Below are 23,915 nucleotides of genomic sequence, written 5' to 3'. Positions count from 1 at the left end.
AAATTCAGATTATACTTAATACGATTACTGCTTGTTCTTGGTTTGAACCCGCATATGAGCAAGGAGACAATGCACATAAGTAATTTGTGTAAGAGTTTTTTGAGTTGTTTTATCTGGACAGGATTTGACAATTTGTTCTAGGAAAATCCTGAATTATCTGCCAAAACAAAGTCCTGTGGGAAACTTGAGGCTCTTGCTATTTGCTTGTTGAAATGTGTATAATTGTCTTACCAGTCATCCTGTATTACTTTCTTACTTTAGTTTAAACTATCTAACTCCCAATATTTATCTTTGAAACTTGGGGTGCTTAGTATAAAGACACTGAAGTGCCTTTGTGGTTTTTAGCATTAGGCGCTCGATTCTCCCAGTAATAAGAACAGGCACCTTGCAATGGCTAAGTATCCCAGTAATAAGAACAGGCACCTTGCAATGGCTAAGTATATGTAAAAAATTCAAAGTAGGTTGTGTGAAACTATAAAATAAGTCAAAATTCAAATAATGTGATGAACACCATTTGCTGGTTCTTGATTCCAGTGTGTGTTGTGCAGGTATTTTGTTTCACTATGTCCTGGAGTAGATCAAAGTCTCTCTTGGTTGTCATCCAGAAAATCTGGGAATCTCTGTTAGATATTTAGTTAGGATTGTGTTAGTAAATCGAATTATGAAGCTCCCTAATGAGCATAATGAGGAAACCTTAGGTCAAGCTTATAATTGCTATCAAAATGTTTAACACAGCCAGTATCTGTATCTGAGAAATCCTTTTTATAGAAGTGAATTATGTTTCCTGTGTCAAATACATCTAGTCAGCCCAACAATGATTTCTGAATATTTATATTCATATAATAGGTTACTAAATTTAAAAAGTCAACCAAATAGAGAAGGCTATAAAAAACTATTCCTTCTGCATTGCAGAACCTGTCTCAAGGTGCTTACTATGACTCAGTAATGCCTTTCTTGCTGAGTAAGCATCCTGTGAGCGTCAAGCCCTTGTTTTTCATGGCAATGCAGCAAGGAGGTAATTCAGCATGATCATTCCCTTGCAGGGCAAGACTTACTAGACAGCTGGGCTTATTTTAAGGTTGTGCTAAGCAAAAGTACTGTGTGAGGCTAGAGAAGAATTGCATCCAAAAATCATCAGAGCAGAATTAACTACTTCAGACTGCTCCATTTTGTTGGTTGAAATAGTCTAGAACTAGTTTCCTTTGTCGTATCAAAATTGTCTTCATTTTGCTGTAAATAAGGGTCAAATGAAGCAATAGTTTTTAATAGAGTTATCACCTATTGGCTCTGCTCATTAATTCTTTCCTCACCTTCTGCAGTATTCAAGCATTGGCCTATACTTTCCCTGAGCTGGAATTCTGCAATTTTTAATTGAGACTTACACTTTAGATTATATCTTCCTATGCTAGCAGATTTATTTGAGACTTGGATTATCTGGGGAAGGGTCTCTGGGAAAGGGGCCTGGAGGCTTAACCTAGCCAGCCTCCTCAAACTGCTGTTTACAGAACCTGCAAGGAAGCTGGGTGCACAGATGTGGGTTAGAGTGGTATGTAAGGAGATCCTCGCTGTGCTCTTCCACAGCTTTCCTGTATATTTAAGTACATACTCACCTGCTATTACTCTCTTTTACCATGGATATGAGCAACTCGTTTTACCTTTTTTCCTAAAGTGTGTGTCCTACAGTGATTATTCCATCTATATTCTGGATACTAAGGTTAATTTTCATCAAGCCATTGGAATTACTGGCTCTTTTTACTGGAGTGTGAAAAGTCTTCAGGAAACAGAAGGATCCAAACCTCTGTCTTCAGAAGGCAGAAGATGGTTACATGCTAACTACTGATGCAAGGGAGATACAAAAATTCTCCCAGCTAAGTGTAGAGAGCTGACCTTTTGTGTTCTTTGCTCAAGTGCCTAATCCAGTTGAGGCAAAATCTCTAGTGAATTTAGCTAGAAATATATGTATTTGTTGTGCAATACATATTTCTGTTTACAAAAGCCGGTCTGTCAAAGATCAGATTTCTTCTCCAAAGCATAGTGAGTTTAGGGGACTTTTATTACAAGAAAAATCTCCAGGAAAGAGTGAATTAATTATTTATTTCTGTTTAGCATGTAGGTAACAGTTATATCCTCAGTTTTCTTTCTTCCCCTTTCTTCCAATACTGTAGTGGGAAGTGGATTTGTCTATGTTTTTTCTAAAGAGGGAGTTCAAAAGGGAACTCCTGACCTGAATATCATTTAATGGAATATAAGAAATATCCTTACTAGCAGGTAAGAATGTAGGAACTGTCTGTAATTTGTGCTATTTATCCATAAGTATCTGTGTGTACAGTATCATATACACCTTTTGCTTAGTGCAGTTTTTAATGAAGTTGTTTTCAGTTCTTCAATGGAGGTGAAGAAAGCTCTCTAATCAAATGTTAGGCAGACAGGAAAGCATTAGCAGCCATGCTCAGAATAATTTTTCTTCTGCAGTTCAGTAAGCTTCTCATTGAACTATTTAGCAGTAGAATGAAAAGCTGTGAAACCTACATTACAGGGCAGAAACTAACCAGTAATTACATGAGATATTTAAGATAAGTAAGTTAAAACTCTTGTGTTCTTTGCAGGCTGTAGCTGGGGAAGACAAAAGCACATTTGTGTCTTAGAAAATAAAATACTTCTAAGAATCTAGCGTTTTGTATTTTTTACTATATTTTTGTGTTATATTTAAAGCTTTATTACTTTGCACCATTGTAATGAAGCAATAAAGGAAAACGAGTTTTTAGAATTGGCTTGAACCAAATCTCTGCATAGCACTTATGGGAAAAGTGTATTATTTCCTGTGTTCTTCACTGCTGCTGTGTTGATCTTGACTTTTTAAAAATATATTTCTCTAATGGTTTTGTATAACTTTATGTTACTGTGTGGGGAGTTTTGAAACTATTCCTCTAAAATTATTTTTCTTTTTTTGGAATTGTACTTCTTTATTTATGCCTTGCTGCAATTCTGGATGTGGGAGGTATGTGACAGCATGAAAATCCTGCCTGGGTTTTTAAGCTGTGTATCTGAATGGTGCCACCTCAGAGGAAATACCAAAATTTAATGTACCATCTTCATCCCAGTTGTCAGCTGCTCCTGGGCACTTCCTTCGAGCATTGTGTCCAGGTTTGTCTGGAGCAGATGATCCTGGCTTCTGCCCAGCTCAAAGTGGTTTCTGGTTCTCCCTCAGATATGAAATGTTGCTTCCTTGCATAATTCACTCATAAATGTGGATCTGACTAGCAAAAGTGAACTCTCCTTCTTTTTAGGGAGTACCTAATTTGTTTAGCTGTACCTAAAATATGCTGCTCAGTGAGAGAGGCAAAAAAAAATTGCTATCAACAGAATTTCTTAAAACTTGGGATTTTTAGAGAACTTTAGCAGTTGTGCTGACAAAACCTGTATTTGGAAGAGTAGGATGCTATTTTTATAAGGCAGTTTTCAGTTTACTCTTTCTTATTGTCTTCATTCTTATAGTGAATGAAGACATGTAAAAGAGCACAGCTTGTGTGCTCTTCCCAAAATAAATGGAAGAAAATCAGTAGGGCTGTATGTGCAATTAAATAGTTTACTCATTCTTTTTGTTACTCCTTTTAAAAAAACCCAGCAAACAAACCAAACTAAACAAACAGCTATTTTAGATAAAAGTTATCCTGTATGTTTATTTCATTACTTGCAGTTTTCTAAGGGAATAAATACATATATGTTACTAGTTTTGAGTATTTTCATTAGTAAAGAAACTATTAATAATATCAAAAGTTTGATTTTTTGCTAGCTAAGAAAAAGTGGCAATTCGTTGTTTGTTTCTCAGGATAATATTCATTCTTCTTTTTATTATTTACTGTTTTTTAAAAGTCTTCTGATTGTCCTTCCTGGATTATAAAGAAAATACCTTGGAGTCACTTTTGAGACTGAAGATGCTTATATTTGATTGCTTGTATGAAATTGTGTCACAAATTCTAACATGGATCTAGACAGTGTAGGTAGAAGTTTATTACACTTAGTTTTGATAGTACAAAGTATTATCTAAGGTCATTCTTCCCTCTGTTTGTTTAAGTAGTTTGCACTTCATTAATGATTTGCTAGAAGCATTGAAAATGAGTCTCAGTTAACTAATTGTAAATAATTTACTTTTTATAATAGATTTATAATGTATTGAGAATATTGTTAGTTCTAGCAACACTTCAGTGGCTTTCTCTCTCCACTGGCAATCCCCTTTGTAGGTGTTTTCCTGAGCAGCTGATGATCCAGCATGGGAGGTGAAGGCTACTAAATTCCCTCTGGGAAGTTCAGTGGTGGTTTTTCTTGCAGGCTGGTCTCAGAGCACAGGTGTAGTAGCCAGGGCTCTACTCATGGATCAACAGCTGGGCAAGAGGATGCTGCTTTCACACCTCTGGGAGCTTCCTTGGTTGTCAGACCTCACATGGAAGGCAGTGCCCTTCACACAAGCAGGGAGTAAAGGGTGGAAGGAATCCCCTTGTGCAGCAGGCAGTGTGAACAGTCCTAGATCAGCCACAATGACTCCCAGCAGTAGCGTTCTCCATGAAGCCACTCTTACGTCTGGCTGGAAAACACATTTTTGTGCACTACCTCCTCTTAAAAAGCAAATCCAGTATTCCTTGCTGCTTTAATGTCTCCTTTTTATTTTTGGGGGGAGATTCTGAAAACAGTCTGAAAATAACACAAGATTTTAACCCAGGTGCTATTCAGACTAGGCAGCATGTAGCAAGGAAGGATTATTAGAGCAGTGGCCCCAGGTGTCAGAGATGATCCAAATCTTCCCTTCTTTGCTGTGTGTTACACGTGCTAAACTACCTTTCTCCAATCTTCTGGGAACTCCTACCAGAATTGCATGGATTTGTATGGCTGTCCCAGGCTCTGCAATCCCCCACAAGGATTTGGAGGGCTGTACTCAGTTTGTGTGATACTTGGTTTGGACCTTCCTCTGCACTGCACACTGGGCTGCTGACCCCTCATGAGGCTGCACACAGGCAATACCCTTTCCCTTCTGAAATACTTTGAGTGGCAAGATTCAGCTACCCAGCACCTTCCTTCATTCACCTAGGAGCTTGTATCAGTGTTTGTCCATAAAGGTCTGTAGATAAGCTCCTAAGGCAGCACATAGTCTGGATCTGTTCTTTTTCCTGCTGGGAATTCAACATTAAGTGATGTGCATGAACTACCTTAACTGGGATGATTAGATAGCATATTGCTGTGTGACTCATGTTGTTCATTGCTGTTACCATGGCTGTTACAGCTACCTTGTGAGATGTTTATATGAATATTTTTAATAGTATTGAAGTGGTGGTGTTAACAAGTATTGAGGATCTTTGTTTGCATTGTGAGCTGTGTTTAAAGACAATGTTTTAAAAATACTGTCTTTGGAAACTGTTCTGATCCACGGGAAATCTTGCTTAATTCTTAGAAAGCTGTTTCTGTTTTTCTTATCATGAAGCAGAAGGAAATGTGTTTAGCTGTAGGCACTGCCTCTAAAAGCCACCATTATTTTATTATTCCATCACAAGAATCTAATGTAAATCCTTGTTACCCTCTTTTTTTTTTTGCTGTTGTGTTGGGTTGGAGGAGGATTCTTTGCTTATTTTGAACTATTACAAACTGTAAAATAGCCATTGCCTTTCAATATATAACACCAGAAGAAATGTACCTCCTCCTTTATTCAGAAGATATATTATTTTAAACCTAGTTGAGTAACTATAGCTGTGGCACCTATCTTACATTTGCATAACATGTTTACTAGAAGAAAACTAGATGTTTTTCTGTCATTTCGTTGGATTTTTACTAAAGGTTGGTATAATCATGTCTTCTTCCTGGATTAGGACATTATAAATAGAGATGAACTTTCACATATTAATGTAGCATTTTCATGATTATGAAGATTGTTTTGCTATCCCCAAGTTTCAGCTTTTATTTCCAGTACAAGTAACATTGATCAGACATGGGGGTTTGGTTTTGCTATGGAGACAAATTTAAAAGATCTCTTTAACTCTGTTCAAAGTGATGTGATGTTTGAATCATTCATTAACCTTGCTTATTCTGTTCACTTTTAATTCTTTAAGTTTGGTGGGTTTTTTATAGAAGTATTTTAATTTGCAATTTAATCTGTGTTCTCAAGTCTGTTATATTTGTTTTCATTTGCTTTTCATTTAAAACTGACAACCAGACAGAAAACTTGTAGCATTTACAGTTTTGATCTTTCCATGCATGTGGCTATGTTCAGAAGCAGCACATAAGAAAGATCTGTTGATTTGCAAACTTATCAGGTGTTGGTGTCTGTCATTGTAGAGCGCTCACTTGGCCATGATCGACACCCTCATGATGGCTTACACTGTGGAGATGGTCAGCGTCGAGAAGGTCATCACATGCACTCAGCAGTATTCAACCTTCTTCCAAGCTACAGAGGTACCCTATGACATTGAGGATGCTGTCATGTACTGGATAAACAAGGTATGAGTGCTGGAAAAACAAGCTGGGGTTTTCTTTGTTATCTGTATGATTCAATTGGATATGAGAGGCTAGGATGTGTATTTGTGTATGTGAGTATATCAGGACTGTTCTGATACAGATTGTTCCTACATCTGCTGTTTATAGAATAAAGAAAAGTTTGCAGAAATAAGTTAAACATGTGTGAACCTAGAAAATAGGAAGTCTAAATTAATGCTGGTATATATACTACATGTGACATCTCAGGTGTCACTGTCATGTTGAGATGCCACAGTGGCCGCTCAAGGTCTCTTTTTGGCTCTTGGTAAGTTGTCATCTCATTGTGTACTTTGTCACAATTGAAACCCAAAGGTATTCTCTTTATTTGAACACATCTTGCTTGAAGTGATCTACCTTCACTGCATAATCAAATCAAGTGACAAGGATACCCTGTTAATCAAATGTGACTGAGCATAAAAAGGAAAAGGTTAGTTTGTACAATGTAAAGCTAACAAGCAGTGACCTTAGACTGCATGCAAGACTGACATTTGATTCAGGGCTACGCTTTAAAATGTTTGGTTTATTTCTTTAGTGCTGTGTTTGTGATTTATAGACCTTTTGAAGAACTTCTAATTTCTGTGACTTGTTTCTTAGAACAGACAACTGAATGAACTATTTTGTCTCTAGGTAAATGAACATTTGAAAGACATAATGGAGCAGGAACAAAAACTAAAAGAGCATCACAGTGCAGAATCTGCAGGAGGTCAAAAGGTAGGTGGAGGAGTTAAAATATTTTAAACAAGAACAAGCAATTATCAGTGAACAGACATTGCAGACATTGAGCTTTTAACTGCTTGTTAAAGAAAGCAAACTTGTAGTATTCATTTCATTATTAGTTTTATCACTTTCATGAAAATATGCATTTAAAAGTAAAACTAGCAGAGTTGCACTTTTTATAACCAGTTGTCCTTTCAGACAAATGAATCTTTGATGGCAGGGAAACATTTGTTACATTTGTGCTAAGGAATTTAAGAATAATGACTACCTTTGAGTGAATTAAAACCCCAGATAGATCTGAGAAAAGACCAGAACTTCTTTTTCATGGTTTCTAATAGTTTTTTCCTTGTGTATTTCATGAATGTCAAAAGAGAGATCTGTGCATGATATCATGAGAAGGATTGCTCTGGCTATGATCCAAAATAGTGGTTGATTACAGGTTTTATTATCTATACAATAAAAACAGATTATGTTTGACTCCCTTTCCTGCCAGGATTTTTTTTTTTTTTTGTTTGCAGAGCTTGGTTAATTAAATAGCATTATGTGCCCATCAAAATACATAGGGATAGCAGAGTTCCAGAGTATGTAAAATTCCTTGCTTCAGAAAGATCCTTTACCCTATTGTGATAAAATTATTACTGAAGAATTGGTAATCGGTCTGAACACCTTTTAGTCTTATCCCTGCCCATGAATGCAGAGCAGATTTCCAAGCTGCTGCAAGGCTGTAATCCTCCTTCCCAGCCTGGCCTGTTCTCACCTAAGATGCTGCCTCCTTTTCACTGCCACTCTTAGGGAGTGGCAGGTTACCAGCCTGGATTAGATGCTCAGCTTCAAAAAGCATGAGTGTAGTGAATATCTTTGCATTTGTAGGGTTTTTTTTAAATATAAGGATGCCAATGAAGGGTAATGTGACTCAGCAAAAGAAAATGGTGGTTGTTACAATAATACTGTGACCCTGGTGCATATACCCTGCCATGGAAAATTTAAACTCTGTTCAGTAGTGATAGAAGCATAGAAATCTGGAGAATAAGATATCTTTGGCAAGTTTATTTCACAAATTTAGATAAAAGAAAGTAAACAGAGGCCAGGGAGATAACTTGTGTTCCTCTGTCCTCTAGTGGTTTTATTTTTTCCTGAAAATAATAGTAGGATGTTTAATGTGGTTTGTAGGTCACTTGGAAAGATGAGAGCATTTTTGAAAATCAAAACTGCATGAGTGTCTTAGTATGATAAAAAAATATATATCAAAGTGAAAACTATTATCAGAGCAATTCCATAAAATTATCTGTATTTGTAAAAATTCAGTAGTATTTATTTTCACTTATAGTTTGCAACTTATATTAGGAGTAAAATTATAAAATTTTTAGTTTATTAAAAGATTTATATAGTCTGTAACTGATCCCATAAATGGACGCAGGGGAATAACACATTTACCTAAAAAATGGTATTGGGGTGTTTTAGATGATTTGTGAAGCTGTAACAGAACACAAGAGCCTGGTTTTGTTGGCCAAGGTAAATGCAAAATAGCAAAATCATGCAACAGTTGTCATATCATGGAAAAAGCATATATTTAAGGCACTCTCTTCTGTACACTGAATTTATTATACTATTATCCCAGATACAAATTATGTTTTTTACCTCACTAGGGATTCAGCTGCATAAATTACATTGTCAAGTAAGGTATTCTGTGCTTGGGGGTTGTATTACCATGAGGATTATTTAACTCCAGGTTTTCTTTGAGAAACTGTTCAACTGATGGTTAATTTACTGCTCTGATATCTCAGCTTTTCTTTTAGTTATATGTCTCACAGTTTTTACCAAGTTTCCACTTATTCTTCCTAAAGGTAATAGTCATTGCATGCATGCAAATATCTGAGGTTTAGAAACACATGAAACATCCCAACTAAACCCTGTATTTCCTAACTGAGGATTGTACTGAATGCTGGCTTTACAATGAAAACTAATGCAGATGCACTGAATGAGTCCATTGCATCAAATCAAGTTCAGAAGCATTTTTAACAGGAGTTTCTGTTAAATTATCATGTGGCTCCTGTCAAGCATCTCTTCGTGTTCATTCCTGGATGCCCAGGTGTTTCACACTGAGTATCTGTCTCCATATTGTATCATGTGTTCCTTTAAAAGCACAGAACCACTGATGGTATTGGCAAAGCTGGGAAATAACTGTAGCTGAATTCCTGTATCAGGTTTGGGTCTTGTAGAAATACATACCTAATTTTTCATGGCATGTTGTGCTTGGTTTTAATTATTAGTAACAATAGGTATTAGATTTAAAAAAGATAGGCCAGGGTAAATTGTATCACCTAAAGCCCTACGACATGATTTTCCATTTTTTAGAAAAATTAAACTATGCTTATGTATATTATGTTTAGCATTTTCTATGCTCATATTACAGTTATAGCTTAATTATTAGTATCTGAATTGGTTTATTTTCTTTCTTTGAAGTTTTTAAATTTCTAATTGCTGCTTCTATTTGTTTTTTAAAGCTTAGCATGAAGGGGAACTAGAATTATCCATTGTTCAGCTTTTCTGTCTTCCACCATAATTTTAAGCCTGGAACTTTTTATGTTCTCCATGTTACCAAGGCATTTAGCAGTTCAAATGGTGAACTCTATATGAAAATTTAAGAAGTTTTGCTATCTCCCTTTTCTAGACAAAACCTTTGTTTATTTAAGTTTTAGAGTTCCCAAGGTATGGTCAGGTCTTGAATCTGAACTAAATTTAAATTCTGAATGCCCCTTCTGCTGATTAGAGATGGCCAAGCAAACATGGGAAGAACACATAATTTTAGTCAATAGGGACAGCTCTTCTTTAGGTTTAATTTCTGGCAAAGAAGCAGGAAAATTAGGTGTCTATAAGGTGAAAGAAAGATTACATGTAAATTTTTAAATAATCAGTTCTGAAAAATAATTTCCGTGTAGCCCTCAAGTCTGCCAAACTGTGTTATGTGTTATTATAGAACTGTGATTAAGCTTTTTGCAATAAAGAGTAAATTTATACATTTACAAAAGGTTTAAACATCAAATACAGATTATTGGATACTACAAATGATAAGATGTACCTGTTTTCTATAGATAAAATAAAATAGATAAAATCAGTATTAACAGATTATGAGGTTGCTTTTGTTTTCTTTCCCTGTCTTCTGCTACTAGCTGTCTATAGAAGATAAGAGAGGAAGGGAGTGTGTATGATTTTTAGTTCCAGGTAGTCCTCTTGGACCTTGATCAGCTGGTGATGTGTGGTAACCTCATCTTTTTCTGGTAGAGTCTCTGCATCTCTTTACAGAATTAGGATTTCAAGTTTTGTAGTAAATAGGTTTGATTTTCAGGCTTCCACTAAATAATATGTAGTGAATGTACAGTTGCACTGGTTAAATTGCTGGAGTAGTGTAGTTGGAGCTTTTCCAAAAACATGTTGTTCTTCTGTCTGCTTCTGTGGTTTAGACTGAATCAGTCTTAACATATTTAAGTCAAATGCAAATCCTATGAGAGAAACAAATGTAACTTCATTTAAGTACCTGGATTCTTCAGACTCTTTGTTAAGATCAGTTTAAACAGTGCAACTTCTTGTGTGAAGGTAAAACACTAACACTGTAGTTCCCCTTTCCACTAGACTTTAATGTTTCATAAATCCACACTGCTACCAAAAGCTAACCTGTCAAGAAGAAAAGTTTGCAGCAGAATCAGCTTCTTGATCCAATCAGTGCACAGCTGCATGAATACAAATGATGGTGCAAGGAAGACAGCAGAAACAAGCAGTTAATGAAAGGCATGACTATCATGTTTTGGCATCATAAGATGACTTTATGTGGAAATAAATTTATCATAGCGATGTTTCAAACTTTTTGTTAGGGGGAATAAAGAAAATCAGTGTAAAGCCGTAGGGTCTCAACCTGTGGGACTATTTTGTTTGTTCAGCTTTTTTTTTGTTGGTTGGTTGTTTTGTGGGCTTTTATTTTGTTGGTGTTATTTTAAACACTGGGAAGAAGTCAGCCAGGATTCTTTGCTTAATTTGTTTCATAGTGAATAATTTTTGTGAAGTTCCAGGGCAAAAAAGTTTATTCTTGCTGATCTGAAATGACAGTTCAACAGCCAGTGAATTCCCAGGTTGTCCAAGAGACTTCAGCTTTTCTTTAATCTCTTTTCCTTTATGTGGCCTTAGAGAATGTATACTTATAAATCTTATGATATGTTTGAATTTAAATTTTAAAAGTCTTTCACCCCTTGGAAGCATACTCATAGTCATATCAATCACAGTTTCAACCAAGTGGGTAAATAAAAATATATATTGGATTTGTGGTTTTGAGTTGTTACTGTTAGGGAGAGCTGGTCCTTGGAATTGAAATTAATGTCTGCTTTTTTCCAAAGAGTACTTCTTCAGCCTAACATTAAATAGACATTGGTGGACTTTTTGAGTGCAGTTCTGAAATGCACTTCACTTTGATAAATGCAAGAACAATGTTCCTGTCAGTGTTAAATAGAATAATAGGCAGCCTAGGTGTGATCTCAGCCAATTTAGCCAAAACTTTGCTCTATGATACAGTTTACAATTCCTGATTGTAGTTGAAAATTAAGATAATTTGTTTTCAAATTTCCATGGTTTTCCATATATTGACTATTTTTCGGTGAGATTAAGAGAAACTGAATCCTGTGTAATGAGTGTGACAGAAATGTCCAGAGCCACACACTGACATGCATCTTGTAGCTGATTTCTTCTAAGTGCCTTTGGGATTCTTTCCTGCTACAGTATACTGAAATGGAGGAGAAGGATGTTGAGAATAGCTGTGTTATTACTGCACACACATTAGTGCACAATAGCTTTTTTCCATAAAAGCTCTGTATCATTACTACAGTTACTTTCAAGGTTTTATAGAAGCATAGTATTTTAACAACTATATAAAATAATAGGGTTCCATAGCAGTTTGTTCTGTGGTAGTTTTAAACTACATTTTTACCATTTCCAGAAAATATTTCTCTTCATTAAAAACTAAATAAATTGTTTCCTGCACTTTAGTAGTGGGTTTGATTTTTAGTTTTCTACAATTAAATCAATGGAGTGGTGACATTTTCTGTGTGTATTTATATTACTGGTACATAGTATTTTTCTTCTTAGTACTAGAAGTATTATGCCAGAGTAATCCACAAAATTGCAGAAAAAAATCAGTGTGATTCAGATTAGTATGTTTTTGATTGTGTAGGAGTTGAGAGGTTTATGTATTAGTTCTGATAATTCCTCTGCCAGTAGTCAAAACTCTGTCTACATTTCAGGTCATTGCACATCATGCAGCTGATGCTAATGTGATTTGTCATTGTAAAAATATAACTGCCTGTACCTCTTGTTGTCCTGAAAACTGTCATATGATTGTTCAAAAATATTGTTGAATGTTACTGTTTGGCTTGAAGAAACTAACACAAGCTTCACTGCAGTTGGTTGTACTGTATTACAGTGTGTTTATGCCTTTTTTCATTGCTTTAGCTTCCTTGCTTCCCCATGTGTGCTGCTGGAGTTCATTTTGATACTTGTGATATCATGACTTCAAGTCTCAAATGAATTCTTCAGTCAGATTGCATATGTAGAGTACAATTAGATGTGTGAAAGCATTTCATAAAACTGCATTGATCTGACAATCTTAGCTGTTCATGTGGGAAAATTATAACATTGCTCTACAAAGAGTGCAGACATATTTCTCCAGTGTTATTGCTGCTAATTAGTTCAATATGCAGAGGTTACGGTGCACTTATGCTTGCCATTAAATTACAACGCACTGTTATACAAAACTGAGAATGTTAAAGAAAATTGCTTCATAAAAGTAATTTATGAAATCTGATAAAATGTTCCTTTTTTTTTTTTTCCCCTTTGCTTTTTGCTTTTATCCTTTTTTTCTACTGCTTCCTCTGAAGTCTCCTACCAAATGGTTTTGGAAACTGGTTCCTGTAAGTTTGCCCAACTGCTTCACTTTGATCAAGTTGCTTATTTTGGGAATGGCTTTGTCCATGTCATGCTAGTCTAATCATTCATTTAATTTATCTGTATGAGATAATTTTGTAAGAGATTGCCCTGCAAAGAAGTGCATACCTGCAGAAGCCTGTTTTGCAAGGTAATCTGTGCAAAAGAAATGTGAGATATGATGCTGGATTAGGAATTACTTTTCAAGCAGTCAGTGGGTTTGTACAAGGCAGTGCTACCTGTTATTAATTCATGTCCAATGAACAATTATAAATTACATTTTTGTAAACTTTCAGTAAACACATACTATTTTATATCACTTGTCTTCTAAAAAGAGACTTGCAGAAGTAGCTTTGTTTGTTGATGCTACATGCAATCTGAAATCTTATTTATTCTAAGCATATGCAATCATTACAGCATTAATCTAGAATTCCCCATTTTTTCAGCTGATTTAAGACTGCTGTTAAGCTCTCCCCACACAAAATGACCCAAAGCAGCCTACTTTTAGTGAGCCTATAATTTCATTAAAAGTAATAAAACAGTTTTTTTCATGTCTGCAATAATATAAAGTTTGTTTTCTCTGTGCTGTGTCACCTTGGGGTTATCATTGCTTTCCTCTATCATGTAGGAATTCACACTTGATTTGCATTCAGGTTGTCTATTTGGCAAGGTTTGGCTGGGAACAGCTGTTCAGGTATATGCAGAATTGCATACTTCTGATCTGAACTCCAAAGATCTAATTCCCATCTATCATTGCTCTAAAGATTACCAAATAATTGATCTAGCAGTCCCTCAGATATTTGTTGCCGTAACTAATGAAACACTGTTCATACATTGCAAAATAAATTGAAAATAACAAGGCTGTTGCATGTATAGAAACAAGAAAAGTTACTCTGTGTCTGGCAAAGTAGTTTAAAGCTACTATGTCCAGCAGCCTGAGCAGTGTTGAGACTCCTGACAGTCTCTATTAAGGGATCTATTACTCTTCTGACACATAGATACTCTGCTCTTCACAGTACAGCCCTTTAATTTTGTTTTGGAGTTAAGGTAGTGTAACTAATTGGAGGGAATGCTGCAGAAAAAATATAAGATGGACCATGATATCACAATTTTTTTTGTTTTATTTTGTCAAAGTAAGGCTATTTGAAAACAGTTTCAGAATGTCTGTGTTGTTTTTGTCTGTGGTGTTGGTTTACTAGTGAGTACCTTCCTTTGCATAAAAATGATATTCAACTCTGCAATACTCCATCTGTTGAGAAGCTAACTCCAGTTTGCCTGCCAGTTATCTGTAAACAACTTGAACTAGTGGTATTTATATTACTTTGTGTTGTTAGCTCAGTAGAGATGCAGTTAAACCCCAAGTGCTACTGATAATACTCAGGCTGCTCTATCACTTCAGCAAGTCTTCTGTCTCTCCCCTTTAGAATAGAGCACATCTCATAGTGACAGATATTCCTGACTGGAGAGGCAGCTAAAAACTCTGATAAGTACATTTATAACATGTCATCTACTGTATGGTAAATGTGTAAGAGCATTCATTGTTAATGATTAGCTCTGAATACACACAAGCACTTATGAGAGAGCAGCTGGTGTGCTGTTCGTTCATCTTTAGCTGACCTTGTTTCTAGGCAAGTGTCTCAACTATAGCTAGACTAGGTTAAGTGGAGTAAGCTCAAAGATGCTAAATCAGGATGGTTTAGAATCTCAGAAACAAGATGCCTGTATTAACATTTGTGTTTCAATTAGCTCTAGAGCTTTATAATGTAGAAGTTCATCTTTTGCATTATTGCATATATATATATTTAGTAGCAAACACTGCAGCTGATGAGAAAAGTTTTTCAAATGGAAGTTTATTTAAAATGCAGTGCAATTACCAGTGCTTTCATTTTCTCAGTAGAATTTCTTTTATCTTTTCAACCAAATTGAAACATGATGCCTGCTGTACACTAATGAACCTAGCAGATCAGGTTATGTGAGTTTATCTTTCCTGAAGTAATGTGCCTAGCATTCTCTACAATGACTTAAATCCTCTGTGTCCACTTCAAAGATATGACAGTTACTAGCATGGGTGAGCACTGTTCATGAGGCCAGTGAAGGCATCTTCAAAGTGCAGTGTACTTTTTCACAGGATTTACTGTGCAATACCACTATAATGTCAATTTCAAATATTTTTGAATACTCCATTAAAAGATACTATTCAAAAGAATGTATAAATTAAACAGAGATTGTAGAAACATGATATTCAGTCCATCTGTATCCTGTATCTGTTACCATTATTGATGCTTAATCATAATTAAATTGTGGTATTTCATAGACTTAATTTCAATCATGTTGAGGAGGACATACTTGGACATAATATCATGGAATTTTAAACTTAGAGCATTTTCATCATAGTGGGTCACTGGATTGGAACAGAGTGAGAGAGATTAAACTTTCACTACAATTATAATTGGCCTATTTCATTAGAGATACCAGGGAGTATTAAGAACATGGAGAAAAGAATATTAATAATGCATAGCAGGAACATGATTTTTGTTTGGTGTTAATGTTTCCTCTAGCACACAAAAATGGGATTTTCATTTTTATAAAGCGTATTTGGTGCACAAATATGACTACACTAAAAGCATGAAGTAACAACTAAGTCTCAGGGGTTTTTAAAATATTAATTGGTTGAGGTATAAGCTCTCTGGGCCCATTTTTTTTTCTAGAACTGATGTGGCTGCTGTTGCCAGATTAGTCTTTTAGTTCTTAGGCCAGTTAGGGGACGCTGACATTCACTAAAATAATGCCACGTGATCCTTGACAGAAATCCAGAGACAGTAAGTACAGCCCTCAGGGTTAGTCTGTGGTTCCACAGACCTTTTTGCATGCACAGATGGCTTAAACAATTCCTACCCCCTCCCACCCCCAAAAAACCTCCCTCCTTGCTCATGCACTCATTCACTGCAGAAGCAAAGGAGGAGAGAGTAGCTGGACCAATGGTTTTGGTACAGTTCCTACAGCAATTGCTCCAGCACAGCCAAAAGGTGGCGAGTAGGAGGTAGGAACAGTCAGTTTTAGCATTGCTGGGAAGAGTGATTTTCACAAAGACTTCTGAGAGTTCCTACAGAAAGACCTGCAGTTCAGTGTGTATAGATGTATTTAAATAGCATAATATTAACTCAGAAACACTCTACTGCTTGTAAGTAGTTCTGTAGTGTAAATACAGCAGTAACCCTTCATTACTGTTTTAAAAAGGTCTTGGTAAATAATAATAACAAATGAAAATCTATACCACTTTCTTCCACTTCCGTTTGTTTTCCCTGGAAGATGTGGAAAAAAATAGGAAAGATGTTAAGTCACTTTTTTCAGTAAGCCTTCCTCTGCTATCACAAAAAACCCCCACAACCCATTGAAAATATATTCACTGCAGATAAATGCTATATTGATACTCTAATCTAATGATCTCTTTATATGCTAACTGAATTTTGAAATATTTCCATTTATTGCTGGATCACTTCATGAGCATAACAGTTGACCATTAATATTTCTCTATATTTATGGCTTACACAGGCTAGTAACAAAAATGGAGTTGATCAAATGCAGATTTCCTTGTTTCTGAATTTGTCATTAAGTCAGTTATATGAATAAGATTTTGGGCAAGATACTTAGGTGTGTTGAGTCATATGACTTATCAGTAAACTGAAGTCGCAGTAGCTAAGGACTTGTCTCACTGTGTTTGCACATAGATAATTTTTGATTGTATAATAATGACTGTTAAATTTTATTTGAGGTATAGAATATTATTTAGATTAGTGTGCTATAGAGAGATCATCAAAACTTGATAATTTTGAAGACTAAGCTCAGTATTAGCATTGTTCCTTTCCTCTTAGATATTATTAAGAAATTATTAGATATTAGAATATTAGATATCATATTATCCTGTTCAAAATGTAGCATGATATGAATAGTTTTAGGAAATAAATTCTGAGACTGTTCAGCTATTTCTTGAATACTGCTTTTTCACTAACAGTATGAATACGTTTCTTCATATGTTTCAGAGCTTTTGTTTCTCTAAATTTTTCCATTTGAAATTGTAGGCTCGTTACCGGAAGGAGCAAACGTTGCTGAAACAGCTGCCATGCATTCCATTGGTGGAGAATCTGCTGAAGGATGGTACAGATGGTTGTGCTCTAGCAGCCCTGATCCACTTCTACTGCCCAGATATCATTAAACTGGAGGGTATGTCTGCCATGTCTCTCGGCTTGTATATGCGGCCATAAAAGTTTAAATGTTTGTGTTTGAGAACTGTGCAGTATACAGCAGGCATAATTTGAATGTGGTGGGTTTAATATAAACTTTGGGCCTATTTCTTTTTACATTTAAATAAAAGGAGCCCAGATGTCCTTCCCTGGTGTGCTTGCTTTTATTTTGCCACACTAAAATAAACCTACTTGAAACTACCTGCAAAACTCTTATTCTTGAAGCTGCATAAGTGCTTTCTGTGCATCTGAGCAGTTACAGATAAAACATATAAAGTAGAACATATACAGGTAAAATCACATACAGGTAAAACAGCGTTTAGAGTTAGGTTCTGCATAGCTTCACTGCATGGCAAATAGTTGCTCTGTATTCTGGGCTTTTAGTTCACCTGACACCTACCTGGATCATTTATAGAGTAACCAAAAATGTGTAGTGTAGACTGTATTGGTGTCATGCTGTTCTATAAAAGCAATTGTCTGTGATGATGAGCAGCTTCATCTCATCCTTTTGCTCTGCAGCCTGGTAAAGCTATACCTTCCTCTTGGCAACTAAGAGCTGTAGAATGTCTTGGCAGCTAACACCCATCATTTTCTGCCTGTGTTCTTTCTATGATACCTTTGATGTCGTGGGAACACTTATACAGAAACATCCTGAGAAATACAGGAATATGAAGAAGGAATTAGAGCTTGCTAAGGACTGAAATCTGGAATTCATATTCACAACCACTTTTTAGGGAGCTTCCAGCACAGGAGGCATTGAAGATGAAAGGCACAAAGATGCATTCATTCACCTTTCTTCTACAGCTTGAGAATTTTGATAAATAAAACTTTCAGTTTACATAAACATTGCAGCCAAATGCATACTATTATATATGATTAGGGAAGAGTTAAAACTTGGGTGGTATTGACTGTGGTAACACCTGGTGCCTCTGTCCTGTTCCAGCATGGCTGAGAACATTCTGAAAGGTCTTGTGTGCCTTGTGTGACCTGCACCTTCCTCCAGCACCTGGCTTTGAACAGGGCAAGGCACACGTCATCTTTGGAACTTTAGCTTTAATATTCTTGTTAGGTGACATCATCTTCCCTAAAGATACAAATGTGCATGTCATTGTCTCAGAAATAAATTCAAAGGTACTCCAAAGCAACTGGAAACACTTTAATAAGATTTTGTTCATCTTCCCTGTACTTAGGTAATACAATTTTTGATGCATGTTGAATTTTACTGAGATTTGGTTCTGTACTGAAACTGAAGAAGGCAGGTAATAAAAATACATATGCAAAAATGCTTAAATATGCATTAACAAAAAAGAAAAAAGTATTCCAGGGTTCTCTGTAGTCTGAAATAGATAAATTCTTCTCATTAAGTCTTCATTTCACTTTCAAATCTAGGTTTCCTTGAAGGAATACAGAACTAGAAAGGACTCCTATTGAGTCAAGAATTTGACTATTGTACAAAACTATATGATCCCTTTCATGAATTTATCTTGTTCTATCTTAAAACTGTCACACTCTTGAAAATCAATACTCTTCTTACCCAATATTCCACTTTTTTACATGATTTTAAATTTCATTCTTGGTTTTTACCTAAGTGTGCCTTTAACCTGTCTTACGTGCCTTTGTTGTTCCTGCAGCAGTATCCTTTGGTTTGAATAGCTTCTAATCTGATGTTCACATTTTTTATTTGTTTTCTTCCTCTTCTTTTAGCCCAGGCTACTGAACCAAGCCTTTTCAGTCTCCCTTGCTGAAGTGGATTTCCATTTTCATTGTTATCCTCAGTAGTCTTCTCTGCAGCTTGTTCAGTTTTACCATTCTTGACTATGGATTGTTGTAATTGTACAGAAAAATCCAGATTGACATTGCATTCCTGCCTTGTGCAGTGCTTCTGTGTCACTGCTGGAAATGAGTTTTCTGATAGGTTTTATCATCATGTTTGTTTTTTCCATAGCTGCATGACACCAAAGGCACAGATGTTTACACTGGCTAATACCTGATAACTCCCTGCTCCATATCACCTTCAGTCAGTGAATCACATTAGAATTTTATTAGATTCAAATCTATGACTTCACATTTTGCATTTCTGAATTTAATCTCATTTCAGTCAGTTTAGTCCTATTGAGCATCATCTGTGGATTTGGACTATGTCTGATTTTCTTCAGTGTGGGAACCCTTAACCTGCTGGGATCAAAGGAGATTCCTTTTATGAAGAAACCTTTTGTCCTTAACAATTCAAAACATATGTGGAGTTCTGTTATACATTGTTGATTTAGGAATAAAATCTGATGCATGCTCTGGAAGTATATTTAATTATTTTCTTCAGTCCTTTTTTTTTAAGAGGACTAGTTTTTTTCATGGTACTTATTATTGCTACTTACCTTTCCAAGATGCAGTTATAAAAAGAGAACAGAGACTATTTGGGCTTAAATACTAGTCAGAGAATACTGTGTAACTACACAAGTCTGTTCACAGCCACCACTTCTTTGTATTTAAATAGCACTTTCAAACAGAGAGTGATAATTCATAAAGCAGCCTTCAGCTCCTTGGAAAATCTCAAACATCTCAATCCACAAACATGAATACCTAAGACCAGGCTGGTTTTTTGTGAAGATCCAGGCTTCTTGATGCTAAAATGTGCTCTTGGGTCCCTGTTTAAAGACAAAGAACTAATATGTACAGAGAAATGTATGCAAAAATGTGTTTCTTTCTTACTGCCATTGCTCTATAGAAAATCTAATTATTAAAAAAAATATATTAGTGATTGTATTTTTTCATTACATGGAAATAGTAGACGTGAGAGAATAACTTTACCTTTTCACAAAAGGCAAAACAGAAACAAATTCACTTCTCAACAGTGAAAAAAAAAATATTTTTCACAAAAATATCTAAATATTTAAAAATGCAAAGATAAAACATAAATTAATAATTTCTTTTGTTTTTGAATTAGAAAAATAAAAGTCTCTGGTGGGGAGGAGTGGGGCAGAAATTATGTCTGAAATTATCCAGTAAATGCTTCTGAATCTGTAAAAGCCAAAAACTATTTTTTTGCAAATCTGTAGTTGTATCTAATATTTGCTTCTTTTCTTCCTTTTTAGATATTTGTTTGAAAGATACAATGTCTTTAGCCGACAGCCTGTATAATCTACAGTTGATTCAAGAATTTTGTCAGGAATACCTCAACCAGTGTTGCCATTTCAGTCTTGAGGATATGCTCTATGCAGCTTCTTCAATAAAGGTAAAAATAAAATAATTAAACTGCAAGCAACATGCACAGAATTATTTTGTTAATGATATGTTTAGTCTTTTTTAGTCTGCTGCTGTGTGGCTTCTCCTGTGTCATAGCATGCAAGACACAAATTTCAGCAGAATGAAAAGCCACCTTCTTTTGGCCATTATGTTTTCCTAGTAATTTCAAAGTATTTTTTAAAAAAGCACTTGTGAAAGGATTTGTAAAAACTTTGATTTTGTGCAAAACTATTTCCCACTTTATCTTCTTTCTTATTACTTAATGGTTGAAGTCTGTAATATGCAATATTTCTATTGAAATGTTATAGTGATCTGCATTAGTTTCAATGTATCAAGGCTTTAACAAAGGGTGGAAATATTGAGGAATTGTTTATGGAATTATTACTCACTGTTCTTACTAATTTCTGTATACACAATTTAATGGGTTTTAATATTAAAGCTCTTTCACTTTTGTAAAAGTGTAACTTTCTGGGTTAAATTTTTTGAAAAACCAATGGCTTGATGCCCCAAATACAAGCAGTAACACAATTTCAACAAATACAGTTGTTGGAATAAGCAATTAAGTGTATTCCATCTAAGATTTTACTTTTTTAGAAAAAGGAAAATAAACCATTATTCTGTAATTCTTTAAGCCTGTGAAGAATGAAAAGGAGCAACTGAATGATTTCTTGCCTAATTGTAAATTTAATTTTCCATTATTATGTTTCACCAAGATTTTCTTCTATAAAAAATGCACTTCATTTGCTTAAGATTCTTGTTGGCTTGCCTTTAGGGAATGAAATATTATTTTTCTGAAGTCAGCATATCCATTGCAGATGGGATGTAATTGCTTTCTAAATATCTGGGTCATTTCACTTCTTTTATGATTTTCTAGCAATCTCACAAGCAGAGTCACAGAGGCTATAGCTTGAATACAGCTTTGTCTCCTGTAGGGTTGAGCCCAATCCTTTTCAAATAAGTAATGAGCTGCCAGGGTGAGTAAGGGCAGTAGGACCTAAGTCTAGACTACGTAGCTGTTGCTGGTTTATTTTGTGTATGCAAAGTTGTGTAGTGGGTGCTTTCAGTCAGCCTTTGGTGCTGCTGAATTTCACATGCATGATCTACCTACATGCTGCTGAAGTCTGCTGCATTGCAGTCTGCCTTGGCTGCACCTCCTGGTGCTACAGCCACACTCGGGGGTCTGGAGCAGGACTCCTTCACTGCATTTTGATGGCTTCTCTTTGCTTACATGGAATAAATGCAATTGATCATTCTTGTTTTGATTCATGACGATGACCATGACCATTTTTATAGTAATGGCTTGCATTATTTTTCAAACCAGTATGCACTAAAAAGCTTAAATAAAATAAAAAACATAGTAAATATTTTGTCAGTATCTCAATGCATCAGACTTTGTACTTCTAACTTAGTGATTTTGCTGTTTCTGAACACTGGTTAGATAGGATTTGGAGTTCTTTCAAAGAGTTAGAGTATTTCTAGATCTGAGAAAGCCCTTTTGTGATCATGTTTTTACAAGTTGCTGTGGCATGGATGCTTATTTAGATGTAAATGCCACCAAGCAACACTGCCAAGTTTTTCTTCCAAAACTTGGTATGGAAACTTCAGCTAGTGCTGTAAACTCTGTTTTTCCAGTGTTAAGGATTAATTGGTTTTAAAAATAAATTCATTGTTAAAGGAGTTCCTCCTCAGTTTTCCAGTGCATCTGATTAGAGTTAGTTTTAATAAATGTGTTTATTCTCCAGTGAATTTTATTGTCACTTTAAAAAAACATTGTGAATGGATATTTTAAATATTGCACATTGAGTTACTCATCTCAGCCTACAAAATGTACATAGTATGAAGTCTTAGGATTTATAGAGGTGTGTGTTCATTAATCAGTAGAAATTCCTGTCTGTTTTCAGAGTGGCCCACACTGCACAGTAGGTGCCACTGTGCTTTTGGCTGAAAAATTTCTTAGTGGTGACAGAATTCATAGTGGTGACAGAAAAAGTAAAAAATACCAATTGCTGATATCTTACTGGATTAAGCCTCAAGAAAAAAATCACAGCAGAGTTTTTGGAATTACAGTGCTGTGCCTTGTGTGGTCCTAGAAATTACAGTAGGTATCCTGGCTTGCTGCTGGTTCTTGAGAAGGAAAAGAGCAGAACCTCTTCTTAAGTGATCAGCACAAACTGCATACCTTATGTTCTTCCCAGGGCACCCTGCACTGCCCTGGTACATTAAATCAAGGGAGCTTAGACATAGGATATGATGCAGAAATTTAGTGCAGCACTTGACCAAGGTGACACTGCCTGCTTTTGGTTTTTCCATCAAACTGCACAGAAACACAGTGACTTCCCTTAAGCATCCAGTCTTTGATAGACGCTCTCAGATTTCCCAGCAGATGAAACTGTTGGCTTAGTTCTGGTTTAGCACAGAGGAGAAATAAGCTTTGTCTGGAATTCTAGACAGCTTTAATGTGTCATAATCAAAGGAAGCAGAAAGTTTTGTTGCTTCTTATTGCCTATTTCTTCCCCTCTAAGAAAAATGCATTTGTAAAGTTCTTCATAAGATGTTTACTAAGGCAGGGCTACTGATATTAAAGAAAAAATATTTCAATACATTCCATGGATGCTTGAGGCACCAACAGGGGACCATACTGGTTCTTGGTTGTTTTCCTTTGAGACAGACAAACACAAGTAGAGAGTGATTACATAAAAATAATCACAATGTTTTCTGAATTCTCCCTGCATATTTAACAAGCGGAAATAGTAGAAATCTTGAGTCTGTCTTTAGTTGTACAGATTGCCCTTCTCCTGTAAGCAGTTTTATCTTCAGACAGGATATATTTTTAAATATCTTGTTCTTCACCTGTATCAGGGAAAGTACACAGAGCTGAAGGAACTTTTTTATTGTGACTTGACATGCACTTGTATTGCCTTTTCAAAGAACAAGTTTGTAGATGTAGAAAACCTTGCATAAGGTGCCATCAGAAGAAGTATGAAGCACCCTGAAGAGCCCTAAAAACTTATTTATTGCTTTGTCCCAACAGTTGATTAGCACTGTCATATAATAGGAGGTAGGTAGCACTTGTGTTTTGATTGTCCAGTGGAATGTATATTACTATAAGGATGTTTTATGGTCACTAAAGGAAAGAATTAAAATAAACATCTTACATGTTCCATTTGTCACATGAGATAAATGGAAATTATTTCTAAAAGAGTTAAAAAACACATCTTTGGTAGTAATTGATTA

The 23,915-nt window shown here is 35.5% G+C and overlaps 1 protein-coding gene across 4 annotated transcripts in view; it reads left to right on the top strand.

The window, feature by feature from the left end:
• Nucleotides 1–23,915, top strand: part of CAMSAP2 (calmodulin regulated spectrin associated protein family member 2) — an 80,481-nt gene that overhangs the window by 33,363 nt on the left and 23,203 nt on the right. For 2 of the 4 annotated variants that reach the window (XM_021547206.3, XM_021547215.3), the window contains exons 3-7: nucleotides 6,322–6,483; nucleotides 7,147–7,230; nucleotides 13,155–13,187; nucleotides 17,280–17,421; nucleotides 20,531–20,670. In XM_021547206.3, the coding sequence (XP_021402881.1) occupies nucleotides 6,322–6,483; nucleotides 7,147–7,230; nucleotides 13,155–13,187; nucleotides 17,280–17,421; nucleotides 20,531–20,670 (561 nt within the window). The remainder of the gene's footprint in view (nucleotides 1–6,321; nucleotides 6,484–7,146; nucleotides 7,231–13,154; nucleotides 13,188–17,279; nucleotides 17,422–20,530; nucleotides 20,671–23,915) is intronic. The other 2 variants (XM_021547224.3, XM_021547231.3) reach the window with 1 other exon arrangement.

Source organism: Lonchura striata, chromosome 9, assembly GCF_046129695.1.
Source record: "Lonchura striata isolate bLonStr1 chromosome 9, bLonStr1.mat, whole genome shotgun sequence".
Classification (NCBI taxonomy): Eukaryota; Metazoa; Chordata; class Aves; order Passeriformes; family Estrildidae; genus Lonchura; species Lonchura striata.
This window is presented reverse-complemented; position numbering and strand designations above follow the sequence as displayed.